The sequence below is a fragment of the Sebastes umbrosus genome, chromosome 20 (assembly GCF_015220745.1).
Source record: "Sebastes umbrosus isolate fSebUmb1 chromosome 20, fSebUmb1.pri, whole genome shotgun sequence".
Classification (NCBI taxonomy): Eukaryota; Metazoa; Chordata; class Actinopteri; order Perciformes; family Sebastidae; genus Sebastes; species Sebastes umbrosus.
In genome coordinates, this window is record NC_051288.1 from 22489158 (window position 1) to 22505241 (window position 16084).

A 16084-nucleotide genomic window follows, 5' to 3' on the forward strand; every position below is an offset into this window, starting at 1 on the left:
GGTAGTACAGTACAACTTTGACATTTTTTAGATAACATGGAAAATCCCTTTTATCAATAGTCAAAGTCAGGATTTTGTAAAATGAGGAGAATTGTTAACATTGTTTTTATTAAATGTTTTCCCTATGATGTTTTTTTCACTGCATATATGTGCATATCTTTAATACTGAACTTGTTATGGGTGCATAAATACCAAATACTTGATTTTGCTCCCTATAGTTTCTGTGATAAAGCCATTTTCTTACACGTTATTTTCGATGTGTAATGCAATTTTTAAGTATTGCGATTCAATATTATGATTTAATTGCAATTTTTGTTAACTTCTTTAGCACTACACCATGGGAAAAAGTTGAATCATACACTTCTAGGGACTTTTGATTTGAAAAATATCAAAATTTATACATTAAAGTGTTTGATTTGTTTTGATTTTGAACTTCAGCTCAAATGAGTTAATCAAGTAGTAGTTTTTAGCTTTACATTGGAGCTGCCGCTGTCTGAGCATTTTTTTTTCAAGTGCCAGTTCATTAAGATAATTCAATATGTACTTTTCAGATTGCATTTGTCAGTTTCTATCTTACTTTGGTTTGCTGTTGCTGTTTAGTTAAAGTGTTTCTCTCTCTCTCTAACCTCAGCCGGTCAGCCAGTCCTCGCCGCCGCAGACGTAGCCGCAGCCGCTCCAGGAGCCGAAGCCGATCCCGATCCAGGAGCCGCCACCACTACAGCCGCTCCAGGTCTCACTCCGACTCCAGGTCCAAGTCACGGTCCAGGTCCAAATCCAAGTCCAACAAGTCCAAGTCTAAATCCAAATCCAAGTCCAAGTCTAAATCCAAGTCCAAGTCCAGGACCCCCAGACGGAGCAAGACAAAGTCTCCCTCCCGGTCTCGCTCCTCCAAGTCCAAGTCTAAGTCCAAGTCCAAGTCCAAGTCCAGGAGTCGATCCCCGCCTTCCAACAGAGGGTCCAAATCGCGGTCCCGCTCCAAATCCAAGAGTAGGCCTAAATCTCCAGAAGACAACGGAGCAGAAACTTAATCCAGACGTGGACACAACATGACGGTATTCAGGGGGAAAGGGATTGTATTATTTGTTTTCAATATTATATCTGAGATGGCAATATGTCATCACGTGGGTTAGTATTCTGCAGTCTTGGTGCTATGTGACAGTCATCTGCACACAAGCAACAGAGTCTGCAGAATCTTGAATGTTTTTTAGAAATTTTAAATAAGATTGGGACCGATGTAGTCTACAGTCCTGGTTCTGTGTATGCTTTACTTTGTACAGACGATCTAAAGCACACACAGACATCAGGGGATTTGGGTTGATGTGACCTACTGTATCATATATTTAAAAATGGGGTGTGTATGGGAGGGACGTGGGGTGCTTCACTCAAAACGTTCACCTAAATGTGGAATTCTTTCCTCCAAGCTGCGGAGTCCTGTTTGCAAAGAGAGGAGGAGGAGTTGGAGGAGATGGGGGTGTGGCAGTGTGAGAGCAGTTAGTGTGTGACCCGCCCATGTGACCTGCCTGTTGCTGAGAGCGATGGCAGTTGCTAAGGAGCAGGTCACCGAGGCAACGGTGGTTGCGATGGAGCAGGTCGTCATGGCGGTGGTTCGGGCTGTCAGTTGGTGTATGAGGTGGTGTGGTGAGGTACGTTTCGCGGGGATCACAGGCAGATGCGCTGAGCTCTGTTCCCACCTGTGCCATGTGGGTTCCTCCGCCTCTCACAAAGGGAACGGACCCCGAGGTTTGTTTTTCAAATTCGCCCGAGTGTAAGAGTCTTGTTAGAGCTAGTTTTTATGAGAGATGGGGGGTGCAGGGGCAAGAAAGGTGTGTAAACAAATGTGAAAATTACTAGAAATGTTAGGTATAACATGCCCAGAAAAAAACATGCATAAATGTTAGTGTCAGGGGAAAGAAGATCAGACCAGTATTGTATTTAAATATCCAGGTCAGCTGCAGGAGTTGAGAACGCCAGTTTGTTTTGCATTTCTTAACTCTACTCTGTCTTTTCGTTCCAGATCTCAGATGATTGAGCCTTTGCTGAGGACATCAGGAAGAGTCTCACATTGAGCAAGGGGACTCCATTATTACCACTGAATGCAGACTGAAAGGTTATTTGGAGCTTGGTCTAAAAATGTTTTAAATTTGACAAACAAATTCTGCAACTTTGATGTGATCATTGTAAAGTTGAGCATTTTGAAAGGGACTTGTAAGGTGTTCGCATTTAAATTGTTTTGTTTTTTTTTGCATTTTGATTACACTTGTACTTGTTAATAAATCCTTTTTTTTTTAATTAACATAGATTTCTTTTAATTAAATCCCTTGTTTAACTCTTTCTAGATGGATATGAAAGAGTTTTATTTGGTCATGTTGGATGTTCAAAGCCTTAACAAACTGTTATACCACTCTTTTTTTGGGGAAAAAAATGGCTTACTGTACAGTAACATAAAAGCAAAAACATTAAAGTATCGCTGCGCCACTTAATTTGTGATGTGCTAATCTGGCAGCATACATTTTCTTTTCTGTCAAGTCTCTGTTTTCTGTCTGGTTAAAGTTGCTTTCCTATGACTCTAACCCTCTTTCTTGTGTATCTTTTGTGCACTAGGCGCAGTTGTGTAGCAGTTGAGTAATGCTGGTTAGCTGTTAAGATGCGGTGCAGTGCGGTGGTGACATGGTGTGGCGTGTTGCGGTGCTGAGTGCCCGGCGCTGTTCCGGGGCTCGACCCTCCGCTGCCGTTTGCCGGTTTGTAAGCTCACAGGTGTGGCAGATCATCCATCCTCTCCTGTCTTGTGACCTCTCCTTCCCTCCATGTGCTGTACAGACTCTCTCCTCTTTCCTTTTCTCTTTATTCTCCCTCCTCTCCTTTTTTCCCCTCCTCTGTGGTTTATCCACTGTTGATAACTGGTTCTGCTCGCTTTAAAAAAAAAAAAAAAAAATTGGGTCCAGTGTGACTCGTAGTTGAAGGGTTTGAAGGGCAGCCAGGCTGCTTAATGAATGATTTTTGTGTATTTCATTCCTCTGTGAACCTCTCAAATGTCTTGTAATTGCTTCAGGTGAATGCTAATAAACATCTTTGTCGTTCATAAGTTGTGGGTGTGAATTTTGTTGTAGTTTTCTGGACAATCGCTCTTGATATGTATTAGGGATGTCACAAGAACCGATACTTCGTTACCAAGTCGATGCCAAAACTTTAAAAAAGTGACGGTACCCTTTTTCCACAGTACCGTACGATGCCTGTAATGGTCGTTGGTAGGGATGTGACGGTGGGGAAAATGTTCCCACCGGTTAATAAATTTGTGACAACACCGGTGTTACAGATTAAACCGGACATTTTACAAGAAAGATGACGGTCTCCATGTGCAGAGCACTGACTGATCTGTACCGTCGGGTGACGGTGTGTCCGCCCTCTCCAGTGGCAATTTTGCTGCGGGGGTCCGCTGCTCCGTGCACACCGGCTGTGACGGCTCCATCCACCTTGCGGCGATTACCTCATTAACGTTATGGTTCCCTTATAGCATAACTTTACGAAAAAAAAGTCGTCATATTACCAGAATAAAGTCATAACTTTACGAGAAAAAAGTCGTAATATAACTAGAATAAAGTCATAACTTTACGAGAAAAAAGTCGTAATATAACTAGAATAAAGTCATAACTTTACGGGAAAAAAGAAAATAACTTTAAAGATTACTACTACTATACATATATATACTCATATTATGACTTTATTCTCATTATACTACGACTTTTTCTCGTAATATTATGACTTTATTCTCAAAATCTCAGATTTATTTTATTTTCCTGAATGTGGCCCTAATACTAGTCGTACCATAGACCTACAACAATGATAAATAAAAATGAAAATTTAAACAAAAAAACAGTTATTCATTTCCACAATTTTTTTTAAAAAATCCACAGGGAGCCACTGGAGAGGAGCTCCAGAGCCGCATGTGGCTCCGAAGCAGCAGGTTGCTGACCCATGTTCTAGTAGAAACACTAAATACAAGTATGAACCTGAAAATGAGCACGATATGGGACCTTTAAATCTAGTTTTCTCATGTGTCTATTGACCACATTAAATCTAGTTTTCTCAGGTGTGTATTGTTCACATTAAATCTAGTTTTCTCAGGTGTTTATTGCCCACATTAAATCTAATTTTCAAAGGTGTTTACTGTCCACATTAAATCCCTGGTGCAGACTGTTTGGAAGGTGCTGTCCTAGGTGAGAAGAACACCTTTCCTCCTGACACCCTGCTTGACTCTATGACCCTTCACCTGCAGTACACGGGTTCCTGTCATACACCATTTACATTCCACCATCTGATGGGATTACCGGTACAAGTAGAGAGCCAGAGCACGTTGCAGCGTGCCGTGCCAGCCCACCTGATCCAGCCGGCGGGGGGGGGGTGTTAGTCGGCTACTCTGCTTCAGATAGACCCTGCACTGTTAAGAGGGTTGCTGTGAAATTAACATTATTATACTGTCGCTGACATTTACAGCTTTGTACTGTTAATGAAAAATACTGTTTTTTTTATTAATTTCACAGTATTTTACAGTTAACTTACTGTTTAAAGATGCATTATTTAGCTGTTTTTCACCTTTCTTTTATCTTACTGATTTGTTTTAATGCACTATTTAGGTTGTATTTTTTACATACATTTTAATAAACATTATTTTTTGCCTAGATGAATAGACTTAGCAGGTTACAGACATAGGAATAGTCACACTAAATATAATTAAAGGCACTTGTTAGGAAAAAGGCTCTATAATAGACTTGTTGACACTTTTCCCAAAATGTCTATCTATATCAAAATACTGTATGAAACTGTTACTGATGATACTTTAGACAGTTGATCAGCAGAAAAGTGCTGTTTTTTTAAGAATGCATTATAGTTCAGTTAAAAAACGGCCTATGAGCGTAATTTAACAGGTTTTCTTTTGTATTAAAGGTGCAATATTATAAAAAAGTGAGATTTTCATGTTTTTTTTATTATTATAAAGCAGGCTTAAGTCCTATATAAATACTGTGAAAGTATCAAAACGCTCAATCCACAGGGAAATACACACAGCCCGTATTCAGAAACTCTGCATTTGAAACAAGCCGTCAGGATTTCTGTCTATTTGTGATGTCACAAATATACAATATTTAGACCCCGCTACACAGATTTTAACGTAAACATTCTAAATGTGTCCCAGTTTATTCCTGTTGCAGTTTACTGTATGTGAATGACATCAGCTGACAGGAAGTACACATGGACCCAAGCTGTTGCCTAGCAACGCAATTCCGTTGAAATGCACTAAAACGGAGTGTTTCAGACAGACGGTAAATACAGGCATATTCAGGCAGACAGTACGAGGAAAACAAATTTTTTTTTAACATTACAGCATGTAAACATGTTCTAGTAGAAACACAAAATACAAGCATGAACCTGAAAATGAGCATAATATGGGACCTTTAATGTCCAATTAGTCTGAAATCAATATCACATTGCACATTCCTTGATTAATATTTTGTATACTCCATCCTCTTTGTTTCAAACACTGTAAAGCTCTTTATTTTAAACTTTTAGTTTCAACACCTTATTAGTGGGCAGCTCAGTAGTAAAATACAAGTATGAACCTGAAAATGAGCATGATATGGGACCTTTAACAGTATAAAGCACTGTTTTTTAGCAATAACAGGTTGAAATCCTGCCTTAAATGAACAGCAGATTGTTTACAGTGTGGGAGGAGGAGGAGCTGGAGGATGTGACGTGCTGCTCAGAGAGGCAGATTGTCGGCTTCCATATCCAGTAAACGGTGCTCGTTAACGGTGATGTTTGGAGAGGATTATTACAAGCAACAGGATGGCAAACTGTGATTGAATGCAGCAGCAGGTGATCACAATATAAACATCATCACAACCACAAACATGGATCTGACTTTTGCATTATCAGCTCTCATCTTCACGCTTCTCGCCATCGTGGTCGCTACTTCGCTATTTAACGGATCCTCGCCTGATTTCTCGAGTTATTTCGGACACAGAGGATCAGATCAACCGGAGACGAGGCTGAACGGTTATTTACCGGACTACAGCAAGAAGAAGAAGAAGAAGAAGACAGAGGACGACTGGTGTGAGATCAGTGGCAGCTCACATGATCACTGGGATGTAGTGAAGTCTGTGCTCTCAGTAAGTAAAGCTGTAATCTGCCTGCATGTCATCACACACACAGAGAGAGAACTGCATGTTTGTTTTTGCATTATGTGATTTATTAATCTGTTTTACTGACTTCCCCTCTTGCTCACATACAGTTTGCATGTCCAGAAGATGCACACAAATCCTTCATTTAAGTAAAAATCGCAATGCTGTAATGGAATTAAAAGAGAGATTAAAAATCCTGCAGTAAGAAGTATTATCAGAAAACTGTACTTAAAAATTAGAAGTAATAATTTTACTTCATTATATTATTGGAGTATTATTACCTGACTGTGCAAACTAGTAAAATATGACACATTAAGTGGAGTTAAAAGTACACTATTTGGAGATATTATGAAAATATACTCAAGTGAAGTACCTTTACCTCAAAAATGTAAGTATTCAGATCCTTAAATTAAAGAAGCAATACCACGATAAAATACTCATTTATAAGTAAAAGTCCTGCAGTAAGAAGTATTATCAGAAAACTGTATTTAAAAATTAAAAGTAATACTTTTACTTTATTATATTATTAGAGTATTATTACCTGACTGTGCAAAAATGCATGTCATCACACAGAGAAAGAGAGAAATCTGCATGTTTGTTTTTGCATTATGTGATTTATTAATCTGTTTTACTGACTTCCCCTCTTGCTCACATACAGTTTGCATGTCCAGAAGATGCACACAAATCCTTTATTTATGTAAAAATTGCAATGCTGTAATGGAATTAACAAGTAGTGGTGCATTTATTAATTGAATTAACTGCAAGTGTAAAGTGTTAAGTATCACAAGGTTGCAAGACAGGAAAACCTGACTGTGCAAACTGGTAAAATATGACACATTTAGTAAAAAAGTACTCTATTCTACTCAAGTGAAGTATCTTTACCTCAAAAAGTATTCAGATCCTTAAGTCAAAGTAGCAATACTACAATAAAATACTCATTTACAAGTAAAAGTCCTGCAGTAAGAAGTATAATCAGAAAACTGTACTTAAAAATTAGAAGTAATAATTTTACTTTATTATATTATTGGAGTATTATTACCTGACTGTGTAAACTAGTAAAATATGATACATTTAGTGGAGTAAAAAGTACACTACTTGGAGAAATTATGAAAGTACTTAAGTGAAGTACCTCAAAAATGGAAGTATTCAGATCCTCAAGTGAAAGTAGCAATACTACAATAAAATACAAATTTACAAGCAAAAGTCCTGCAGTAAGAAGTATTATCAGAAAAATTCACTTAAAAATAAGAGTAATTTATTGCTTTATTATATTATTGGAGTATTATTACTGATGCATTAACATGTAAACAGCATTTTAACATGGTAGCATGTCCAGATGAAGCTAATTTTTTTTTATAAACGATGATAATAGATGATGATTATATGTTTTGTATGTCTAGAGTTGCAACAATTAGTTGACTAATTGCTACGTTGATTGACAGGAAGTTAATCAGCAAGAATATTGATAATAATTCAAGTAATTTTTGCATTTTAAGTATTTTTTTCTGGTTTTATTTGGCCTGTTGATCTTGATAAAAGAAGACATTTGAAGACATCACTTTGGACTTTTGGAAACTGGGCTACGCTATCATTTTATAGATAAAAGATTATTTGATTAATCAAGAAAATAATAAACAGTTTATTAAATAATTAAAATAAGCAACTAGTTAGCTGCAGCCCTTTGTGTGTCTAATAAATGTAGTAGTGTAAAAAGTACAATATATATCTCTGTGAAATGTATTGTGTGAAGTAGCATGAAATGGAAATACTCCAGTAAAGTGCTTCAAAATTGTACCAAAGCATAGTACTTAAGTAGTTTAAATGTGGTTGATTTCCACCTCTGCAGACATTTCTAGTAGACGACATCCCACTCAACAGTGTTGGTGTGCACAAAAATAACAAGTAGGAGGACTCCGACAACATAAACTGGCTATAACCGTGTTTTGTTGTGTCTTTTAGCCTAAATTGGTATCAATAAATAGAAAGAAGCCACATGGCTTTACTCTTATTTTGAACTCTTAGTTTGATCAATAGAAAACTGTTAGGATGAACCTCCTCCACATACCTCTCAGGTAGCTGTCAGGACCCTCCCTGGCCTGTTTTTAGCCTCTTCAAATGCCCGTTGACGATATATGGACGTCTGCCCTGTAGAGAGGACAAAACAGGACAGGGAGAGAGAGGTCAAATCAGCACCCAAGGGAGAAAAAAGTAGATAACCTGACACCTGCGCCGAGTGTAGGCCAGATCAGCATCCAGGATGGGCTGAGAAATACAGGTAACACAATGATATATCTGTACAGCAGTTTATAATCCGGGCCTGCCTGCAAGGACGTATTTAAAAAAATACATTAATTTCTAAAGTTTTTTTTGGGAAAACCTTTGAAAAAATGATGCCCTTCATCTGACCCCTTAGGAGGAGGCACACCCCCACCCTCACACTGAAGAACTGGCAACACCAGTTAAGCACTCCTCCTCCACATCCAGCCTGTGCGTCCCCAGGCCTGGATGTAGGCATATGAACTTAGAAGTAGAATCGTCGTCCAAGGCCTCGTCGGGGACGAGCCGTAGGTCAATCATTGGGCTCTCTGATAAGGACCTCCTAAAGTGTGCTTTCTCATACCCCCAGACCGAAGGAGCCACAGAGAGCCCGGGGATAAACGGTGAGTACTTTTTTAGATAAATATTAAAATATATACCACTATTTTAGTTTTGGTGTAGAGTTCTAATCAAAGTTTATTCTGTTTCATCAGATAAAGTGGAATCAAATGATTCCTTGAAGTACGTCCCTGGAAAGGCGCGATCCCACCACTTGCAAAAGATGATGTCCACAGAGGAGCTGGAGGAGGAGCAGAGGTCAGTAAAAAACTACAAATATGGAGTTTTAGAAGCCTTTAATAAGAACAATTAACTGCAATCGAGGGGCCTTCGTGATTAATTAAAGGTAGGGATGTGACGGTGAGGAAATTTTCCCACCGGTTAATAAACTCGTGACAACATCGGTGTTACCGATTACACCGGAGATTTTACAAGTAAAGATGACGCTCAATATGTGTGGCGCGCTTACTTTGATATTTACCGTTGAATTGCTTTGTGTCTGGCCTCGCCGGCTGAGCTTCCGCTGCGGAGCCGCATGTTTCCACCCACCGTCCTCCGCATTGCGATTTCCTTATTAACGTTATGGTTTCCTTATAGCATTGGGTATAAATCTGAAATATTGCCAAATCACTTTTGCTTTTCGCTTCGACACCAAATCCTCCGCCATCGTCTTGTCTGTCAACTCTCTCTCGTCCCGTGTGTGAAATCTGACTCTGAGCTGAGACTCCATACGGAGCAGACACTTTCAGTTTCAGTTTGTAGCATCCATCGTCCGACTATGTATTGATAACACGGCGCTGATACGCGAAAATGAACTAAATAGGTTTTATTTCTGTAAAACAACAGCAAAACAACGGTGGGGGCGGTGGGTTTACTATGTAAACAGAACGACATATCTTTACATAGACATAAGTGGTTCAATGCTATATCAAATATAGCACCTTTTAAAGAGGTATAGACAAGTGTCATGCTGGAGGAGGATTTTCCACAACCTGGCAACCCAAAAGTTGTTCTTATTAATGGCTTATAACTGATCTAAAAAGCATTAGTAAACAATAATAATGCCATTTAAAGGGTACCTTTTGAAAGAGTGCCCAAGTTTGTCACAATATAGTAAATTCACAAGAATATACTTGTGGTTATTTGCTATATATCCCCCTCTGTTCTCCCAAAATACTTCACCAAAGTCTTACTGAAATGTTTTCATTGATTCTAACAACATTGACATGACGTTCCCGTTGTTTCCACGTAGCTGCTGTGCCCTCCGTCCATGTCTTCTTCCTCCCTCTAATCTCCCCAACGCTGTCTTCACGTGTGTTTGTGTGTTGTTGGCGTTTCACTCCACGTTTAGCTGCTGTATGAGCCTTCCTCTTTAGGCTAGACTGAGTAAGGCCAGATTGAGTCTCTGCCAGGCATTAGCTGAAGGATGAATGACACGAGACTTCAAGGAAAGTACTCAAAGTGTTCTATGGCTGCTGGAGGAAGTTTAATCTGTAACGTATCTGCATGCCCTGCTCTTATCATTGCAGGATACACTCCAACAGAGACTTTAACTGTCTGTTAACCTGAAAAAGGAGCAATTATGTGGTAAAGTATGAGTTATTCTCACCCGTTTATCTCAGGGGAGTCACTTTCTGGCCATTGTATGAAAACTACTCCAAAGCCATTTTGCATTCTCAGTGATTTTGGCCTCATCAGCTCTCTTTTTTTTTTTCCTCAAGTGGCCATGAAGCGACTGATACACATCCCCACCTCCCACTGCCCCATTATTCCACATTAGACGTGTGATTCTCAGGTGTCGCAGCAGGTGTTGATTGTGTCTCCAGTCGTCACCTCTGACAGAAGAGTGTTAGTTAATCCTCTTAGGACTCTCCTCTGTTCTGCCACAAGGAGGACTCAGTGTAATGCAAACACTGGGACTTGTGATCACACGGCACAAAACTAGTCAGTCACACCGGAATAGAGAGGGTGAGAGGAAAATTGGAGGTTCATGCTTTTATACAAGAAATAAATCTTGTATATGTGATGCCAGCAGGGCAGACAGCTTGGGTGATATTCATGTCAGAGGATTTTAAAACAGCAGCCCTGATAGAGGACTTGTATTTAAAGGAGCAGTCTGTAGGATCTGGTGGTGAGCAGTGCTTGAAGAGGAAAAAAAGCAAGCTTCGGTAGTCCCCTTATTACTTAGACGACCTTGGACGTCCGGTATTCAAAATAAGTTTATGTGTTAACAAAGGGAACTGTATATACAAAATACATATATGGAAATAAGATTGATTAGATTATATTCACCAGAAGTATAAAATATTACTTGTCCCTTATAAATTAAAAAGAAAATACTACTAATTTTTTAGGGAAATGTCTTTATTCTTTGATTTTTTGGGTAGCTGGAAAAAAATTTATAAGCAATTTTCTGACAATGACTGACATATTTGACTTCAGGACATTGCTGACTACATACATGCTGAAACAATTTTACTGTATTAATTTAGATATTTTCCAAAGTAAAAGTCCCTAGAAGTGTATGATTCAACTTTTTTCCCATGGTGTAGTGTTAAAAAAGTGAACAAAAATCACCCAAAAGGCACCCAAGTATCGTGACAGTAACGAATCGAGAGATAGGTGTATCGTCCCAGCCCTAGTGCATAGTATACTGTGCATGTAGCAGCGTCATCATGCAGAAACCTACGTCAGGTCACGATGTGGGGAAAAGGTTTCTTAAGTACTTGAAGGGAAAATAGCATTTTGATGCTAAAACACCACTGGGAAGATACAGCACAATAGAAAAACTAGAAAATAGAAAGAAGCTGATAGAGATTTTGACCCACTCTTATCTGGTAAAACAATAGAATAGCCATTGTTGAGTTCATCTCCACACTTTGAGGAATACTGGTTTTGAATGAGGTCACCTCCACATTCTTTGGAGGGGCACTTCCTGCACATCTAGTTTAATGATCTTCTCAGTTTTGACAGTTAATGAGAACACCTGAACAATTATCTGCACACAACAATAGCCAGTGTATTGCCATGTCCTAACATGCTCTGATTCACTTTGATGATAAATCACTAGCACAAAGTCATATGCAATGACTGTGCAGTTGTGTCCTGGCTCTGCTGATGTACGTGGAGATCAGGTAGTCAAATTCATTTGAGTTTATGTGGAGGTAGAAGGAGGTTAACACTTCAATTGTTGTAGTCTGAGTAACAAGATGTCGGTGCTTGAAGTGGGAAAAAATAAGTGCCGGTACTCCCCTTATTCTCATGTTGGTGAGTGTATCGGCCGGTATCAACAGTCTCTTGCAACTTATTCCTATTTATTCATTATTTCTTTAAGCATGTTAAACTGTGTCAGTCATAATCAGCTGTGATTTTATTGCTATATTATTATACTTTTGGCTATGCACCTTCTATAGTAGGCCTTTAATACTCCAATAATATTCACACTGGAACATTATAGGATTAAGGTGGTGTGTTTGTATAGAGTACAGTGTTAATACTTAAAGTGCTTTCTGTGTTATTTGTAGCCTACAGCATCACTCTATAATATATTATAGGATGTCTATAAGCTTGAATCAACAGCAGTCAGCCAGACAGGCAGGTACACATGCAGAGCTGAGGTGTGTGAGCTATTCATTCAGGTCTTAGGAGCAGTGTCCCAGTCAGGATGCTCCTACTAGGGATGCTAATTTTGAAAAAAATTCTTAACCGATAACCGACCCTTGTTAACCAATTATTAATCGTTAACCGACAAGATTAGTGTCTAGCATGCAGCGGTGCGTCAGCTGCAGTGTATGGAGCACAACAGACAACGGAGTCCCCAGTTCACCATCAGGAGTGCTGCGGTAGTGTCGCGGACATGCAGCCACGTTCCTAGTAAAAGTCTCCACCGCACATTTAGTTTAGCAGGTTGTCCGCTGTGTGTCTGCCCAGCTTAACGATACTCTGTCCGCCCAGATTAACGATAGCAATGGTCCGACGATTAATATTTCTTTTAACCGTTTTAACCGGTAGCGCTAATCGGTTAAAGTTCTTAACGTCGGTTGACGGTTAAACGGTTAATTATTAACATCCTTAGCTCCTACCAATAAAAACACCACTTAGATGATACAGCACAATTATGATTGTTGAGCTGGTTTTTCAGGTCTGAAGGGAGTGCAGTTCGGGTAAACGTTTAAGTTTTGGGAGAGTCCATCTACACGTTGTGAGGAATCTTAGGGCGTTTTCACATGAATGCTTCCGAGTACAATTACCCCTCCCCCATCTCTGTTCAGCTTTCACGTGAGTAAAGTTGTTCCGTACCCGAGTACACTTGCGTCATACAATAGTAGGCATTAGGGTCGGGCGATGTTTGTTATTTTATTTAGCTAGTTTAATGGTCTGTCTGCGTAAAACGAGAGCCGCTCAGCGGGCAGAGAGAGAGACGGGGTGGGGGGGCGAGTTTCAACATCAAACTCATTGAAATAAGAGTTTATTTTGGCAGTGTACTCAAGTTTTTTGAGTGTACTCAAGCACTCAAGCAAGTGTAATTGGGTACGGAACAACTTTACTAATGTGAAAGTTGAGTGGAGAGGGGGGGGGGGGGACAATCGTACTCGGACACGGTACGGATCAATCGTACCTAATGTGAAAGAGCCCTCAGTTTTGGATGAGTTCACCTCCACATTCTTTGGAAGGGCATGTCAAGAACATCTATTTTAAGGATCTTGTTAGTATGGCAGTTGTGGTTTATGACGAACAGTCGGGGCGAAGGAGAGCCCGCCCCGGCGAAGCTTAGGCCACGGCCCCGGGAAGCACCTTCGCCCCGAGCCTTTCCAAGCCGACCTAGAGCCGGTCGCGGCACACCGCCTCATATGCGGGACTACCTAGCCTGCCATATGTAGCTCACAACCTCCAGCTGGCTGTTAACGAGGGTCTTTTGGCACAGAGAAGTACTCGTATCGGTACTCGTATTGGCGAGTACCCAAATGTAAGTACTTTTCGGTCTGAAAAAAAGTGGTATCGGTGCATCGCTAGATGACAGACAAAGTAGTATAACATTATACAGACATAACAAGGCTGCTGTTACACGGAAACACACCGTGTTAATAACAAGCCGACCACCTTATGGTACCGCCAGCTGTGAGCTGTGATGCATATCCTGCTGCATATGTCAGCTGTGACTTTGTTTTCCTGCACAGGTGTGGATGATGTGAACTTTTACTAGTCAATTAATGTGAGATAAGCCTTTATTTATGAGAAATTCGGTTGTTGCAGCAGCGCCAAGACGGAAATAATTACAGATAAATGGAGAAAGATATATATAAAACTAAAACAGATCTGAAGTAAAAAACAGAAACTATAGAAGAGCAATTAAAGACAAAATTACAAGGCAAAAGTGACAGCGGTCTGATGTGATAAGAAGCAACAGAGTCAGCATACATACTGTATACACGCATGTGATTCCATTCATACTACAATTGAGGGTCCGCGTCTGTCTGGCTATGGATGCAACACCATCCAGTGTCATGGAAATGTTGGGTTGGGGAGAGCTGGGTCTCTGAGTTTATCTTTATAAGTTCACCCTTTGTCATGTCTGTCCCTCTTGTGTTTCCCTTGTCTTTTAGTAGTAACTTGTTCTCACTTTATGAATGACTTTTTTTCTCCTGAGACTTTCATCTGGTAAACAAATGCACTTATTTTCGTTCTGGCAAAGAGTTAGGTGAGACGATTGATACCAATCTCAAATATGAAGCTGCAACCAGGAGCCTATTAGTTTAGCTTAGCTTAGCATAAAGACTGGAAACAGGGAAACAGATAGCTTACCTCTGTCCAAAGGTAACAAAATCTGCCCACAGCACCTCTAAAGCTCATTAATTAACACGTTATGTTTTGTTTGTTTAATCCGTATTAAAACCAAAGTGTAAAAATTACTTTTCGTCATTTTCTTGGGGGTTATGTGGCGGACTATTTCTTTGCTGGGACCAGTAACTTCCTGGAGTCTCCACTGGTTGCCATTTCATTTTCGTTTTTGTACAATAAACAAGATATAACGTGTTATTTAGTGAGCTTTCAAGGTGCTGGAAGACTAAGCTAAGCTAAATGGCTGCTGATGGTAGCTAGCAATGTTTCCCAAAATGTCAAGCTATTCCTTTAAATTCTCTTTTGTGTTATATAATATGTACCTACGTAGTTCATCTTTTGGCATTTGCGAACATATCTGTTTTGCTTACATTTGGGAGGATTAGAGGAGCTTGTTTACCTTAATCGTATGGACGCTTGGAGGAGCTCTGATGCGGCTTTGTTTACATATATTTACAATGCCGGTGCTGTTTGTTATTATGAATTTTACCTGATGAACGTTATATTAACATTATATATGTACAATAAAATTTGTACAAAAGAGCAGCAGTGTGCAGGATATTTTTGTGGTTCTTTCACTTCTCAATATTTCTTTGATATATCTGTCTTCCCAGGGTGCAGCGTGAGCAGCTGGCCGTCATCTTCCAGCTGCTGAAAGACAACCAGGAGACGTTTGGGGAGGTGTCCGAGGTAGACATGGAGGAGCAGCTCAGACTCTACTCCATCTGAGACTCTTCTTTGTGTTTTTGGATCCACGTTTTGATGGCGCTCCTTTAACCCGTGAGCGCTACTGAAGGACTACGCCAGTACACCAAATACTTCACTGAACTTGTTCACAGTATTCAACGCAAGCTGTACAGTCCACTCAACGACCACTCTCATTTGTGTTTTAATATGACGTTTTAATTGTGTTGTTTTATTGCTTTCCCATTAAGGCTGGGTATCGTTTAAAAAATTAATATGCCAGTACCAATACCAGTTAAAGTGATACCGATACCAATAAAGTACTCCATTCGATACCCATCATGTGATTGGAAGCTGTGTGTGTGTGTCCTACTGGCTAGCTAATCACCGCCGCACTGCACAGCGCTCATACAGCGGTTACCGCTCATTCCCCAAACCCACGGTGGTTGTCCCTGAAGCGTAACGCCCACCTTCATCCCCCCAGGTAGAGACGGTAAGCTCTGTAAGCACTGTTGCCACTAGTAGAGGTGTTTGCTGCTGCAGTAGTGGGCCAATCACTTTGTATTAAATCAAAGAATGCTTGAGGTGATTGTCTGCAAGCAAAAGCACACAAAAAGTATTTTTTTCTAGATCTGAGCAAAAAAAAGAATCAATTACAGATATCGAAGTTTTAATACTACTTGGTACTGGTTTATTTCGGTCGATACCTTAAAAGTATCGAGTACCGATACCCAGTAGGCTTGCCGCGGTAGTCGGTAGTGTTACACGGTGATCAGGCATACACCGATTACAGA

At 40.0% G+C, this 16084-nt stretch overlaps 2 protein-coding genes across 10 annotated transcripts in view; both read left to right on the top strand.

Annotated features, from left to right (window-relative positions):
- srsf2a (serine and arginine rich splicing factor 2a) overlaps positions 1-3079 on the top strand; it is a 4685-nt gene extending 1606 nt beyond the window's left edge. Inside the window, exons 2-5 of one of the 8 annotated variants that reach the window (XR_005204756.1) lie at positions 632-1052; positions 1422-1740; positions 2015-2107; positions 2602-3079. Coding sequence is in view for 2 of the 8 variants with exons in the window: in XM_037755765.1 (XP_037611693.1) it covers positions 632-1028 (397 nt within the window). In the remaining 6 variants the exon portion in view is untranslated. Of the gene's footprint in view, positions 1-631; positions 1053-1421 lie in introns of all 8 variants that reach the window. The other 7 variants (XR_005204757.1, XR_005204754.1, XR_005204752.1 and 4 more) reach the window with 7 other exon arrangements.
- A 2639-nt stretch (positions 3080-5718) lies between these two features.
- Positions 5719-16079, top strand: LOC119479800 (matrix-remodeling-associated protein 7-like). Of its 2 annotated transcripts, XM_037755771.1 has the most exons (5): positions 5719-6161; positions 8587-8833; positions 8924-9026; positions 10298-10355; positions 15221-15356. In XM_037755771.1, the coding sequence occupies exons 1-4, from the start codon at positions 5904-5906 to the stop codon at positions 10335-10337; spliced, it is 648 nt and encodes a 215-aa protein (XP_037611699.1). In that variant the 5' UTR covers positions 5719-5903; the 3' UTR covers positions 10338-10355; positions 15221-15356. The 2 variants fall into 2 exon arrangements, with proteins under 2 accessions (XP_037611699.1, XP_037611698.1); XM_037755770.1 differs by lacking the exon at positions 10298-10355 and having other exon boundaries at positions 5721-6161; positions 15221-16079.
- The last annotated feature ends 5 nt before the right edge of the window (positions 16080-16084 follow it).